The sequence below is a fragment of the Chenopodium album genome, chromosome 14, assembly GCF_948465745.1.
Source record: "Chenopodium album chromosome 14, dcCheAlbu1.1, whole genome shotgun sequence".
NCBI lineage: Eukaryota > Viridiplantae > Streptophyta > Magnoliopsida > Caryophyllales > Amaranthaceae > Chenopodium > Chenopodium album.
Window position 1 is genome coordinate 37,594,239 of NC_137847.1, and position 15,197 is coordinate 37,609,435.

Here is a 15,197-nt window from a genome sequence, read left to right on the forward strand (position 1 = left end):
AGGCATGAACGAGGTTTATGAGTTTTCCTAAAACTCATTGGCGACTCCTTACTAGTCTCTTACAAAAACGCATAATGATAGGATCAACTCTAATTTAAAGGTCTCCCTAACAGTCAGGAATTCAAATCCTAATACATCCTAACAAGTGTAAAGTCCTAGGCTTTTAAAGGGTCATGGGCATAAAGGAGAAAGATCCCCTACGATGGGCACACCTCCTTACACCGGCATTGGTACCCCGGGGGCTCAAGCTCCCAAGAAGGCCTGAGCCAATGAGTTAGTATTTTTCCTCCCTTTCTCTTTGTGCTTATATTGTTTTAACATTGGGGACAATGTTTATGATAGCTTGGGGGGGGGAGTCTTTCTCTCACGAGTCATTGGTTCATGTGTGTTCTTATGTTGGCATTGAATTTGCATGTTGTTTGTTCCCTTTCCCTAACATCCAAATTCCTTTAATCCAAATTTGCTCCCCTTGAAATCCAAATCTCTTCTCATGTGAATACTTCTCCTCTCTCCTTAGTTAGTGCATAGTTGTGTTTTATTTTCATGATCAATTTAGTTTATTGTTGTAAATATTAGTGCTTTGAAGAATTTTATCTCTTTCCTCTAAAAAAATTAAAAAAAAAAAATCAAAAAACCGAAAAAATGCCCAAGGATGAGACTGAAATGACGATATTTATGTGTTTTGCTTGCTTGACTCTTGAGTGATGAGTAAAAGTTCTCTTAGAAGGGTGTATGCAAGAGTTGGGGTCATTTAGAGGTTTATTAATCTTGATTGCATTAGTGTCTATGAAATGAAAACCGATGAATGATCAATTACACATCTAGCATAGGATTATTGTATAAATCTGCCCAAAGTAGGATATGTTTACATTGATTTGAATTGCGGTCCCTTCTGCCCTTGATGTGCATCCTTCCCTCCTCGAAATGAAACTCTATTAGGGAATTGTTCTACTTGTTTCATGTGTAATAAGTGGCATATAAGCCACACGTTTTGAATAAAGAAAAAGCTGCTCACAGTTAAAACATGTGAAGGCAATGAAAAAAAAATGAAAAGAAAAGAAGAGAATAGAAAAAGGGAGAACAAAAACTCCCCCAAAAAATTTCTCAAATTGTTTTTTTTTCTCTTCTTTAGAGGTCAACTTGTGGATGTCTCCCACACCGTTTTTACATTGTTATATCTTGTAAAATTCCCGAGTTAGAGTGTAGTTGAAGGTACTTGGGTGTGCATTTTGGGAGGTGGACTAGCATTTTGAGATTTTACAACCGAAAAAGGGCTTGCTACAACTTTGGAATATCTAGATGTGCTCTAATGAACTAGTAAAAGGTATAAAGAAATAGCCTAGTGCAACCTTGCTTAGTTCTTCTCTTTACCCCCAACTCATGTGCACATTTGTACGATTGGTAATTCTCGAAATTTGCTCACTTGTCTTGCTTGTGATTCGTATCCCGATAAGTTGACTTGGGCGATAAAAACATTGGAATGTGTGTAACCATTGATGGTTTATTTTGGTTTTTGTGTGAGTTGTGGGTTAAACTCGATGGAAACCCTCACGAGATCAAAACTCGTCCAGTAAGGCAATTTGTGGGTTTAAATGGCTTCTCACTTGAGCTAAAAGTGATTCGTGTTTGCCTTAATTGGTTTTTCTTGCTTTTCCCGTCTCTCTTGTTGCTTTCCCTTGTCTTGATTTGTAAGCTCTTTCCTCATTATGTTTTTTATGGCTATTTTGCTCGAGACGAGCAAAAGCTTAGCTTGGAGGGATTTGATAGCTTCCTATTTTGTATTATTTTAGAGTGGTTTTTAATGTTGAATATGTGAGGAACCAATGCCTTACTTCATTATTTACTCTATTTTTATGCATATTTTTGTATATTACGTGCTTCACGGATTGTTATTGTTTTTTATGACGTTTTAGACCCAAAGAGCGAACTACGAAGCATCCCGGGAAAGTATGCAAGGAACTTTGAACCAAGATCGAAGAAAGAAGTGAAGAAAGGCCTTTAAAGACCCTGCACGACCGTGCAAAACCTTGCACGTCCGTGCAGGAGTGCTCCAGCCCAGCCAGAAGTTCCTGCCTCACCATTTCAGAGGTTGCACGTCCGTGCCACATCCTGCACGTGCAGGATGCCTCGACCCAAAGCAGAAGCTACTGATTCCATTTTAGAGGCTCTGCACGGCCGTGCATATCATGCCACGTCCTTGCAAGATAGCCTAAATGTCCGTGCCAAGCCTGACACGTCCATGTAGGACTGCAGTTGAACCCGATTCTTGTTTTCTCCGTCTTGTTATTTGGGGGTCTTATAAATACATCCCTTGAGCTCATTTGAACGGATCTTGTTCCCTTTAGTCTTCTTATTGAAGTTTGTTCTATCAATTTCAACAAAGATTGTTCTCAACTTTGAAGCATCAACTAGTAACCTCTTTCTCTCTCCTTTGTTGTTTAATTTTCTGATTTTGTCTTTGATTAATTCTTGTTCTTACTTAATCCTTATTAATTGTTCTTGCATGTTCAATCCATCCTTGCTTTATCTCTCTCCTAGCTTACTTGAATCCATGAAAACCCTAGATTTAATTGTTAGAGTAATTCCCACCATGTTTAGTGAGTAGTTTCTTAGTTAGGGGTTGGGTGAAAACCCAACCAAGCCATGGTTGATTGACTTGGATTTGTTCATGTTCTACCTTGGATTGATAGTTGTTTGTGCTTGAATTGATCATTGCATGTGTATTTTGATGGCCACTTAATTTATGCTCATGTGTTCATCCCTCTACTTACATCAAAAGATGGGGTTTTGGAATGAGTCCTTTCTTGTGCAATTAGATCATGCCATTTTCATAATTATGGATGTTTGATTTCATTGAATAGGATGCTTTAATGTGGTAATTAGGTGAGAAATCCCAAATATTTGTGCTTCATGCTAGCTCAGAACGATCGAGAGACAAACTCGAGCTAGAAACCCCCTTCCTATTCTTGAGATTTAATCCTTGTTATGTTAGTGCTTAACCTAGGGAATACTTATGTTGTGACTTTGAAAGAAGACAATGTTAAGTTTTTTTTCTATCTTCCATGTATGCTCACGATCTATCCTTGTTATTGATTCTTTGGTTTGGTTGGTGTTGAATCCCGTTTCCCTTAGCGTTCCTCTATATAGAAGTTAACTAATCAAAACCCAATTTGTGACCGAATTAGCTTACAACCGTTTCATATTCTTGGTGTTCTTTACCCATTCCTTATGGATACGATCCTCTATTTACCCTAGACTTGTCTTAGGTTGGTTTAGGTAGAATTATTTTTTGGTTTAGGGTGATTGTCCAACGATCGATTATTCCTCTACTAATAATTTGGCTTGATTTGAGTTTTTTAGCTAGGGTTTTGGTGCATTCTTAGTAGTCTATTGGTTTGGCGAGCAAGTGGGAGTGGGGATGGGGTAAGGCTTGGGGAGGTGGGTTGGGCTAGAGTAGTTGGCAAGGAAAAGGGTTGAACAGGGGGTTTGATGTTGGGGGGATTTATTTTTTAATTAAGTTTGTTTTAAGATAATTAAAATTATTTTTTTTAAAAAAAATGTTAAAATTAAAGATAAATTTGAGATAACCTATGAAACGGGTTATCAATTTTATGTTCAATATTTATAGAATATGAGTGTCAAAGGTTATTTTATTTTGGAATGATCAAAAGATCATTTTATTTTTTAGAAGATGAGTAAAATATCGCATTATTTATAACAATTTTTTCAAAATGTATGTAAATCTAGTCAGATAAAGTATCAATAAAAAAAATAAAGGTTTATAAAACCCGGGTCTATCGTTAGGTCGTCATTAGACCAGGCCAAGGAGTAGTAGTCGGCTAGTCAAGTGTAAATTAACTCACAAAATGCACGCCACCAAAGTGAGAGAAAGATAGAGCGGAAGCTGAAGAAAAAACAGGCAGGAACTTGGAGAACAGGTCGTGGACTCATGGCGGGCTAGCACAATAATTTTATACTATATTTTATAATTTTTCTCTTTCTTTACATCTCGTTCAAATTAATTTATCATTTCTCTCTCTCATGATCACCACTACTCTCTTTCACATACTTTCACTTTCATGGTCCTTACATTATTTTTACCATAATAAATTAATAATCCACTCACATTATATTATACCAAATTCATTTTCCTAATAATCCGTGCATTTGCAAGTGGTGCAAAAAAAAAAAAAAACGGAGGGAGTATATTATTTCATATGATACAACAGGGCCCATAAAAAAGGGACCAATTTACATGTTTTCGTCGATGAGTTGGTCGACTGAGCATGGCCCCTAGATAAAATACCAAAGGAAAAAAAAAAAAAAAACAAACAAACCATGAAGATCGAGAGATTGTTATATACAACCAGGTGTACTGTACATCCAAGGTCATTTGTTTGTTCATTTGATGATAAAATGAGCAATAATTATTAAAATGAACAAAAAAATATTCTTGGATGTATCGTATATTCGGATGTATAAAACAATTTCTAATGAAGATCGGGTAGACTCGGGTATATGTATATCATCAGGTCGTCACTAGACCGGGCCAAGGAGTAGTATTCTGTAGTCGGCTAGTGAAGTCCTATATTAAGTCACAAAACGCACGCCACCCAAGTGAGAGAAAGAGAGAGCAGAAGCAGAAGAAGAAATAGGCGGGAACTTGTTTTTCGGTTTTCTTCCTTCACCTTCTTCTCTTCTTCCCCTTTCTCTCTCCTCCCATGGCCGCCTCCGCCGCCGAAGGGATTCCTACCACCGATCCTTCACATCCGCCGGCGATCGTCGGCGTCGCTACTTCCGCCGATGAAGTTCCCGTGCTCCGCTCATCTTCGCCGTCTGATGACGAGGATCTCCGCTCTCATCCCGTCGATTCTTCCGTCGAAGACCTCCGCGCTAAGATCATCAAGCAGGCTAGTCTTTGTTTTTGCTCTTTTTTTTTTACTTCATTTTGTTTGATTGTGAATTTGAATTTGGTATTTAGAAAATTGTTTAGGGTTCATGTTTTTAGGGTTTGTGGTTGTTCAATTCTGAAATGATTGTGTTTATATGGGAAATACTTTGCATACTACATATTTGGTTTTTAATTTATGCTTAGGTTTGAGATTATAGGTGATTGAATTAACAAGAGAAGATTAATTGTATCATCTTTGTGGATGTTCAATTCTGAAATAATTGAGTTGAGAAGGGAAATACTTTGCGTACGTATTTTGATTTAAGTTATGCTTAGGTTTTGGGATTATAGGTGATTGAATTAACAAGAGAAGATTATAAGTCATTAATTTGAAATTGAAATGTTGGCTTTTTTTTTTTTTTGTTTGTTTAGGGGATTTTTGATTTTCATACCTGAAATGATTGAGTTGAGAAGGGATTAAGGGAATGGTGTATTTTAGTAGGAAATTAAATTGTCATTTTTCATACTACTTACTTGGATGTAGTTTATGCTTAGGGTTCAGAAGTAAAAAAAAATTGAATTACAAAAAAGATTATATATTTTGCAAAACACGTATAAAAAGCCAAAAAAAAAAAACCAACTGATTCAAATTTCTATAATTTTTATGCTATATAAAAAAAAAAAAATGAAATTGAAATGTTGGCCTTTTTATTGTAAACATCAGGTGGTTTAGGGTTCATATTCTTAGGGATTTTAAATGTCCATTTCTGAAATGATTCAGTTAAGAAGGAATATGAATTGTCACTTTGCAAACTACTTATTTGGATCTAATTTATGCTTAGGGTTCGAAATTATAGATAACTGAATTAATGAGAGAATATTATCTATTTTTCCCCAAAAAACCTTTTTTTCGATGGTTTGCAAAAAAAAGTACTTGCTATTCTAAGTAGTTTGCTGTTATGCTTTTCTGACGCTTTGGTGGTTTTACAGGTCGAGTATTACTTCAGTGATGAAAATTTACCAAATGACAAGTTTTTGTTGAAACAAATGAAGAAAGACAAAGACGGGTTTGGTAAGTGTTGATAATGATTGCTCTCGACCATATTTCTGTAGTCTGATATGGATTAGCTTATTCTGATGCTGCTTCATTATGTATTATGACTGATGATGCCCTCTTTTTGCTTGATGTTATATTCCTCATTCTGATTTGTGAATTTGCAAGGAACTGTTATAATATTAGGAAAAATTTATTCGATAGCACTCTATAAGCTGTCTCAGCTGTAAATTTGCAAGGATAGAGATGTAAAAATGATGAAAGTATACAGGTACTTGTGACAGACCACCTCGCCCGGATGTTTCTCATGGCGCGCCCAAATCACTTGTGGCTGCGCCGAGCTTTTGGGTGGGTGTCCAGTCTGAATGAGCTGTAATTAATTACTATCTGATTTCATCTCTGCTCTTGTATGCTGAGGTCCATTAAGTAATAACAAATTTATTTAGTTGGTTTAAGTATTGAATTTGTGCTACATAAATTGGATTTTGTGGATTGATCTAGTTGTTACCTAGACCATTTACCGAGTTCCCAAAAAGACAAACAAAACAAATAATGTAAACATGAGTTTTTTTGGGCATATCAAACAAATCTGAACAGGACAGAATTATCTTCACTGAATGTCTGAATCACATAAACCAGGGTTCTTTTTAACCTGAAAATTATAACCCAAGCTTGATCAACGTCCTTGAATGACCTCAAACTAAACCAAAATTAAAATATGGTTAACAAGACCTGACGATGGCCAAACTGATTTTTTTTTAAATGATTCATTCTACCTAAAAATGGAACAGACCGAACCAAATATAGATAAAATAGAACTGAACCAAGCCTACTCTCATCCGATAATTGACATGATAGCTAAAAGTTTTTTCTTTTAACTTTTAATTTTCCTTCTTAGTATGCAGATGGCACATTCATTATATATTTTTGTTTATATTCCCTGTCCTCTCAAAGTAACAGCTTTGTTAAAAAATTTGCAATTTTGTAAGTTAAGATGATCAACTAAATATGCAACTTCAGGACATGAGTGCAATCATGGTTTCATAAATATAGAAAAGTCCATCAACTAATCAAACACTTAATTTATCATTGTCTATGAAATCTATTGTTTCCACCATGGAGTTAAAAGTTAAAATTCGGTCATTCCATTACAGAACAATCATTACTCCCTCCTTCTTTAAATACTTGCTCCATTTCTTCATGCTCGCAGTTTTAGAAGAAATTGGAGTAAGTAATAAAATATGGAGGTAGTGGGGTTGCTTAAAGAATAAAAAATTGTAAAAATCAAAAGTATTTGAGCGAATTGGAGGAGAGAGAATATGAAATTAATAAAATATGATTTATGTTGGGTCCACTAGTTGAGAGAAATAAATTAAATATTGTAAAAGTTTTCTAAATATGGAAATGGAGCAAGTATTTAAAAACGGCCGAAAATGAAAAGTGGAGCAAGTATTTTAAAACGGAGGGAGTATTAAACAGATTCTGGATTTGTGGTTCCACATGACTTTGTTACATAATGGCTCGAGAAAAAGCATGTATTTTTCCTCTTGTGATTTATTGAAAAAACTCGTGGCTGCGAAGCAAACTCCCTATCGCGGTAACGGTTGCGTTGTTGTGGAAATAGGTTTTTTTTTTTCTAAAATTCACATTAATGGGTTTAAGGCATTTTTAAGTTTTTTAAATTTCTAAAGTATTCTCTGAATTTATCTAAATAGAAGTGGGTAACATATTTGGTGAGCAAAAATTATTTAAAATATCATGTTTTATAGATTGCATAATTAAGTTTGAATCAATTAAAATAAGAACGGATGTAACGAGTAATAAATGTTCTAATGTAGTGGGTCATTATTACTTAACGAACAATGTAGGAGATGTAATTTTGTTGTGGTGTTAAGTTGGGGTTTTGTGGAACACCAAATCCAAAATTCGTTAGAAAACAACTGTTTTACATTGTTATCTGTTATGCCGCGTAAGAACATTTATGTTTTGAACCATTACATCTGTACTTTTATTTAAAATGCCCATAAATGTTATAGTAATCAGTTAAGTAGTTTATAAAGCATGATATTTTAAGTAATTTTATGTCTAACAAATATGTTACTCACTTACCCATATTATGATAGATTTCATTATATTATGCCGAAAGTATACTTTTAAACTTAAATAACACCAATGAGACTTAACCCCATAATTGATTTTTTTCAAAAAATTCACACTGCGTCAGCCATGTTCCATACTTCATCCGTTACATTCCATTTCTGCGGCAATGCGACCACGGAGGCAAAGGTGGGTAGGGTCTGAGTGGTTGATGAGATTTATTTTAAGATAAATGAATTGATCACCTCTTCAAAGCAGCCAATTGCAAGTCATAACCACAGCTTTGGTTTTGTGAAAAAGATGCCCCTGTTATCACATAAACCACAGAACTGAAATTGTGTACTTTCTGAAAAACTAAGGAGAGACATAACTTGAGGCTTCAGTTTTTTTTCCTTTTCCAAATTATAGGAAATTGGCAACTTAAGCTGATCAGCTTTCCATTAAGCCCCAGAAAACTTTCTAAAGATTGTAAGTAATTTATCTTTTGGGGCCTATTATTGGTAATAAGAAATTAATTCCTCTGTTTTTTTTTATTAGATACATCACTTTTAATTTCACGGACTCTTAGGCAATTTTTGAAGGTGAAAGTGATAGAGAGAAAGAAGAAAGTGGACCGATGTGATGTGAGAGAGATAGCGACAATTTTTAACTAAAAAAGAAAGTAATGCATCTAAATTGAAACTTCCAAATATAGAAAGCTATGTTACTCGGACTTGGGTACCCATGTTTGATATGGGTACGTTATTAAGTATCTGACTTGGCTATTTTGTGAAAAAATTCTAAGATTTTGAGGTAAAATGAAGTATTCAAGTGTCATACCCATGTTCAAGTTTAACAAAAGTACTTGAGGTAAAATGAAGAGTCTGAGTAACATTAATAGAAAGTGATGCATCTAAAAAAAACTGATGAAGTATTATAGATTACCAAAGAAATATTGAATACCAGTTCCTTACTTTCATTACATCAAGTCATCCTCTACTAACACTAGATTCATATTTTTGCACTAGTATCCCCTTCTCCATAGTTTCTAGGAAAGGTCTAGGGGTAACTCAGAGCATCATAGCAGTTTCATTTGCCAAGTTACTTTGAACTTGATTTTTCTAAACAAAATTTACAAGCTTCACTTTTATCCTCATATATCCTATTTTATCTCTGCTATCAGATGCTTCAAAGAATCAAAGTCATAGTGTTGCTGTGTTGGTGACTTTGGTACAATGTTTTGTTCTGCCAATTTGATTCTACACAGTTGAGAATTGCATCTTATCTTCAATGAGGCAATCAACCACACTTGCAGTCTAAGTTGGACTAAAAAATTTTACCCGTGAATTGGCCCAAAAGTGGCTTATTAATTTTGATTTTCGTTCTTGCTGTATGCAGCATATTATGCTGCTGCTAATCTATCCAATATTGAAGCTTATGTGTGTGGGTTTTTGTATCCTGTTTTACTTTGGTTATTGATTTTAATGCTTAAACTGCAGTGACTCAGAGGATTTATGCTTCTTGCAGTATCTATTTCGTTAATTGGTTCTTTTAGAAAGATGAAAAGGCTTACAAAAGACATTTCGTCAATCGTAGATGCACTGAAGGAGTCTTCACAGCTTGTAAGCTTTTGTCTTCTTTATCCTTTTGGATCCCCCCCCCCCTCTCTTCTCTCTCTCTCTCTCTCTCTGTGTGTGTGAGTGCGCACGCTTTTCTGTATGCTCTCTGATTTTTTCACCGCCATGGTTTGCATGAATTTTGTTTGGTTGCTTAAAATTTCATGTGTTTGTTTTCTAGCTAACTAGCTGCATGTCATTATTTGATCTAGGTTTTGAGTTCAGACGGGAAGAAAGTAAAGCGACGACATCCTCTTCCATCAAACGAGGATTCCGAGGTATTTGATCTAGAAGGAAATTGTCTCTTCTTAATTTATCAGGAGTTTAATGAATCTAAATTACTGGGCTTTAGCTTTGTACAGTTGTTGTAGCAAATTTACCTGAAGACCACTCAGTGCAGAATATCCAGAATATTTTTGGTCAGGCTGGCAGGTAGTTTCTCTTAGTCCTTGGTTCTTACATGTAAATCATTCTTCTGGGTGGTGTATTGTTGCTCCTATATCTAATGTTACCTGTCTCTGTAGTATAAAGACTATATCCATACACGATCCACATGCTGCTGAGAATTCAGTGAAGAGAAACAAGGCCGAGAAACTGGTTAATGGCAAGGTAAAATTTGATGCTGGGCATATTCCTGCTGTGTATTTACTTGGGAAACTAGTGATTCTGGTTGTTTAATTAATGCACCAATGCTATATGAGAACTTTATTATGCTATATGAATTTTAATAGCTCATTTACTTTTATCTTTGCCTAGCTTCTTATGCATTTTTCTTCCTTGAGGCTACAACTGATGGCAATTGTGCAATTAAGTCTATTGACTTTTAGTTGGAAAAATTAGCCCTATAACCCTTCCTTGATGTGAAATTGACCTTGTGGTCTTGTTTCCAGCCAATGGAAAGATCATTATTTTATTTGAAAAGGTATATCACATCAATAATTTGGCTATAAGAACCAATTTATATCTTATTATCCTAAGAAAAAATTCTATTGTTGTTTTATACGTGCTCCTTGCAAAGTTAAGAATTGGTGTAATGAATGTGTAAACTATGTACTATGTATATTCCTTAATGTATCCAATTTACTATATAAAAAACATAACTATACTAGTATCTAAAGTTGGCTCACTTGGTTGTGCCAGCAGGCTGGTTTTATTCCACCTTTTTCTTTGCACCAGGGATCCTGTATTGGATATGTTTACATGCCTGCTGAAACCAAAGTTTCCATTAGATTATTCAAGGCATTAAATAAATGAGTTGCAATATCAATTATATATAGTTAAAATAGCATAATGAATTAATGATATTGATGATTGACAAGCGATCTACACATCAAATTCCATTTATAAGCATAAAAGTTCAACACAAAATTGAAGAACTTGCACTTTTTAAAGGATTTCAGCTCATTATAATAGTGGTCAGTTAGGCTTTGGTCTGGGAATCAATAACACATTTTCTTTAGATACGGTTATGTAGATTGATTTAAAGGTGGTTTTACACTGAGAGATTTTATTGCATGTTGGGAAAGGTACTGTAGCTATAAGACTTGGGGATAATTTTTTTACCTGTCGCACTTGTATGCATATATCTTTATTTATAATGAGGGATGATAGGCCAATCACGCTATGCTCTCTTCACCTTAATTAAGGTGTTATGGTCCAACCGTCCAATTATAAGGTCTGATTTGAAGTTGGAACTCTTCTGGTCTAGTCTTGTCTGATTTTGATTTTCTAAATTTTCTAAACTTTGACCGTATATTTACATTAACTAATAAGGGGAAAAAAAATATATATAGTGGGGTCTTGTATGATATGTCTGAACTCTCAATGTGTATATTTACAAATATATCAATGTCCAGATCTTGGCCAAGGAGGAGATTTGATAGATGTTATTACTGGAAGAATAAACTGGGTTCTGAACTAGTCTTTAATGGTTAGCCCTAGCAGAGCAAGTCTTTACCGCCACCTCACCATCACCACCCTACCACCTCCCATAACCAATCCAAATGCCCCTAATGTACTGATGTGTATTATTTCTGGCTTCAAGAAATGTATATACTGCAAATTGTACTTTGTGAATATTTACTTGGTATTCTAATATGTTCACAGATTTATGCACTTGTTGAGTATGAAACAGTGGAGGCTGCTGAGAAAGCTGTAAGTAGCGATATCTTCTTCCTTAAGCAATTGGTGCTTTCAAGTTTCAACACAGCATGATATTGCTTGCTTATAATTTACTGTTTCCGAAGGTGGCTACTTTGAATGATGAAACGGATTGGCGAAATGGCTTACGGGTCCAACATCTTCAAAAGCGGAAGGTATGTCCCAACATTTTCTTCTCTGCCAATAAGAACTCTTTTAACTTGCATTTTTTCTTTAGGGTAATGCTCTTGGACGAAAGGTCTGGAGAGAATCCGATTCTGAGAAGGGTGGCCTTGCTCGAGTAATTGTTTCAGCAAAAGATGATGGTAAAAGTCATTCAAATGTGCAGCATGATGACCTTGATGAAGAGGCAAGTTTTTAAAATATCATATATTTGTGGTTAATATCTTCTAAATTAAAATACTATTTTTATGAGCATGAAAGTGTGAAAGTGATACCATGGTCCATGGAATGAAGTAGGTTGATTGATGTAATGTGTTATTTATTGAGTTAATCCTCATTTGGTTCAATCTGTTCTAACATGGCTAATTACAAATCTAGGAAGCAGGTGAGAGCTAATACACACTTGATAGCTCAACTCCTCACGCAGCCTCATTTTATACTGAAATCCCTGTGGCTACTTTATTTATATTGAAAATTTTGGTATCTTAAAAATAAATAAATAAGTAAAAGGTAGCTTGCAAGCCTTATAAATTTAGTGAAGTAAGCTCGATGGTCATTGCTAATTTGCTATAGGGTATGCAGTATGCTATTTGCAATTTGTTTTTGTTTTTGTTGCTGTTGTGGAACCGCATATTTGAGAATTGAGACCATGCTGTTAATTGCTTGGATTTGATGTTAAATGAGAGAGTAATGTGTGTACTTTGACAAGAATCCAAGTTTTTTTTGCCTTTCGCACTTACGTACATTTCTTGTTTTCTGTTTCAAGATTCTTTTATTATAATGTTCTTCCAAAAAAATTTGTTATTCTTTGTTCTTATTTGATCTTGCTTGTGTAATAGGATGGAGAGCTCAGGTCCAAAGAAGGAAATGGACGGAAAGGTCAAAACCGATCTAAAGGGAGAAAATACCGTGGCAACAATGGCATGGGTGTGTAAACAAGCTTTCCCCCCTCCCTAGACCCTCATTTTCATTTTTCCCTCGGAAATAATCATTTTGCTTTCTTATGTTGATTGGATGGTTTGATGAAATTGCTGATTAAGAATCTCTCAACCTGTGTTAGGACATGGGATGGCTACTACTATTGAGTCCTCTAATAAGCCACCTCCTGGTCCGCGAATGCCTGATGGAACAAGAGGATTTACTATGGGACGTGGACGTCTTCCTACGTCTTGCCACATTTGATGGAATTGTCCAGCCAATGATGGCAGCGATCTGAAAAATGACATGTCTGTATTATACCAGCTAAACACTAATATACATTTCCTACCTTTTGGGGATGTAACATTGATGACCTAGCTTGAATTTCTTGTGGCATTGTGTGTGTTTGGGAAAGAGGAGTTGGGAATTTGTTTATCTTTGAACAGATATGTTGTAATCTAAGATTGGCCAGTCCATAAGAAAGTCTTGCATGAAGCTTCAATCAACTTTAAATCTTGTTGTGGACCGTGTGGGAGAACCAACATCTAAGATCAATTAGTCTGAATTAGGAAAAGCGAGGATTATATGAGGTAATGTCTTCTAACATAGGACAAGAACAGAAGATCATCCTTCAATTCTATCAAATACTACCAAATGATCTTCTAGTTTCGGGGAGAATTGCAAAACTCAGTTTCCATCGAGAAATAAATGGAGTTTTCCCGTATTTTCACTGGAGAATCTAAGAGAAACATTAGTTGAGATTCTAACCAAAAAATGAAACATTTCATGCCCTCAGAGAGTGCTTTGTCGTGCTAGGTCATTGACAAATTCTGTCTTTATTTGACCCCAAAAAAGGCAAGAATAGATTGGATTGAAATGACTTTTCTATCGAGTTTATGTGTGTTCGTATAAATTTCCGACTGTAATAGCCGATTTTCCATTTTAGATTATGAAATCAGAAGGTGTTGTCTTTGGTACTACTCTTGTTTTACACACTCCAGGAATTCCCCCTTTGTTTCAAGTTTTGTGCAACAAATTCATGTGCACAATTCTTCCAAAAAAAAATCCTAATGGTCCTTTAAAAATTAAGGGGCATGTGGTTAAAGGTATAAAAAAGAATTGCCAGTGGTGGGGTTGGGGTAGTTAATTTTTCTTTTATATTCTTTCTTTTTTAAAAAAAAATTTCAAATTTTTTTTTTTTCAACCATTGACATGGCGACATATGTTATTGTAGACCTCCCTTAACGGGTTTTTGGATGAAATTTGTTAAGAGGTGGTAAAATCCAATTTTCAAATTTTTTTTTTCGGTGTTAAAATAATTTTTTTTCGTAGTGTTATTTTGTGGTGTTAAAATTCAAAATTTTTTAAATTAAATTCTAGTTTTCCACATATAACTTCAAAACATTTGACTATTTTTATAGCATGCATTAAATTTTTTAAATTAAATTCTAGTTTTCCACATATAAATTAGGATTAGAAAATTTATTTAGCTATAATTTTGATTTGAACCTTATTCTGCAACATTTAAAATTTACTTGAAAATATCTTATATAATTATAGATAGTCATATTTATTTATATAATATATGACGATTTCATTTCATTTTATCATCTTATTTTATATTTTATCTCCCATCTTATAGCTCAAAATTTGAATGATTTATCAATATCGCTAATGTAATCGTTATTTAATATGGCTAAACATTAAGTGTAATTCAAGTGAGATAGCTTTAATTTAAACCATTAGATTATTAAAAGTGAATTCGAAATCTAATGGTGCAAGTCATATGAATTAGGGTATTGGCTTGCGCCGTAACAATATTCCTTCTTGACAGAAGCTTACAACTATTAACTAATTAACCCTAAGAAAAAACATTCAACAGCCGCACTCTCTAGTTTTCTCTAAAATGCTCCGTATTAATCTTTAGTTGTGTCAAATTTGTCTTTGCTACTAACCTCAACTTTCCTCTAGCCTTTGTTAGCAAAAATTCTCAATCAACTAAACTTCTTCAAGGAATCAGGTTTGAAGGACGGAAAATTCATTCTCATGGTATATATTCTAAACTTTATCTCTTTACATTTGAGCCCTAATCAGCAATTTCATCGATCTCCAATCAAAATCATTTTTGTGGTTTTGTCCAACAATTCGATTTTATTATGTATATATGTGATATCTTTCACAAAAGATCTTTATTTATAGCCTCAATCTTGATTTCAAACCTACCAGTTTTGTTGGTGATACAATATCTTATCCCCGGCTGAAGGCCAAATGCTTTCTTATTCCCACTTGGACGATTCTCTTTATTAGTGTCATCTATTCC

At 34.6% G+C, this 15,197-nt stretch overlaps 1 protein-coding gene across 1 annotated transcript; it reads left to right on the forward strand.

Moving 5' to 3' along the window:
- Positions 1–4,611: 4,611 nt before the first annotated feature.
- On the forward strand, positions 4,612–13,383 carry LOC145579203 (la-related protein 6A-like). The gene is made up of 11 exons (XM_081636450.1): positions 4,612–4,910; positions 5,882–5,963; positions 9,549–9,643; positions 9,850–9,915; positions 9,990–10,069; positions 10,162–10,246; positions 11,744–11,791; positions 11,884–11,952; positions 12,015–12,146; positions 12,799–12,886; positions 13,020–13,383. Exons 1-11 carry the CDS (start codon positions 4,722–4,724, stop codon positions 13,139–13,141), a joined length of 1,056 nt encoding a protein of 351 aa, XP_081492576.1. The 5' UTR covers positions 4,612–4,721; the 3' UTR covers positions 13,142–13,383.
- Positions 13,384–15,197: the final 1,814 nt, after the last annotated feature.

Bases quoted from the DNA above. Each gene is read 5' to 3' on its own strand.
- LOC145579203 (XM_081636450.1), top strand. From the start codon at position 4,722: ATGGCCGCCTCCGCCGCCGAAGGGATTCCTACCACCGATCCTTCACAT. The intron at 11,792-11,883 runs GTAAGTAGCGAT...CTGTTTCCGAAG, and splicing joins TGGAGGCTGCTGAGAAAGCT to GTGGCTACTTTGAATGATGA. The intron at 12,887-13,019 runs GTGTGTAAACAA...AACCTGTGTTAG, and splicing joins CCGTGGCAACAATGGCATGG to GACATGGGATGGCTACTACT.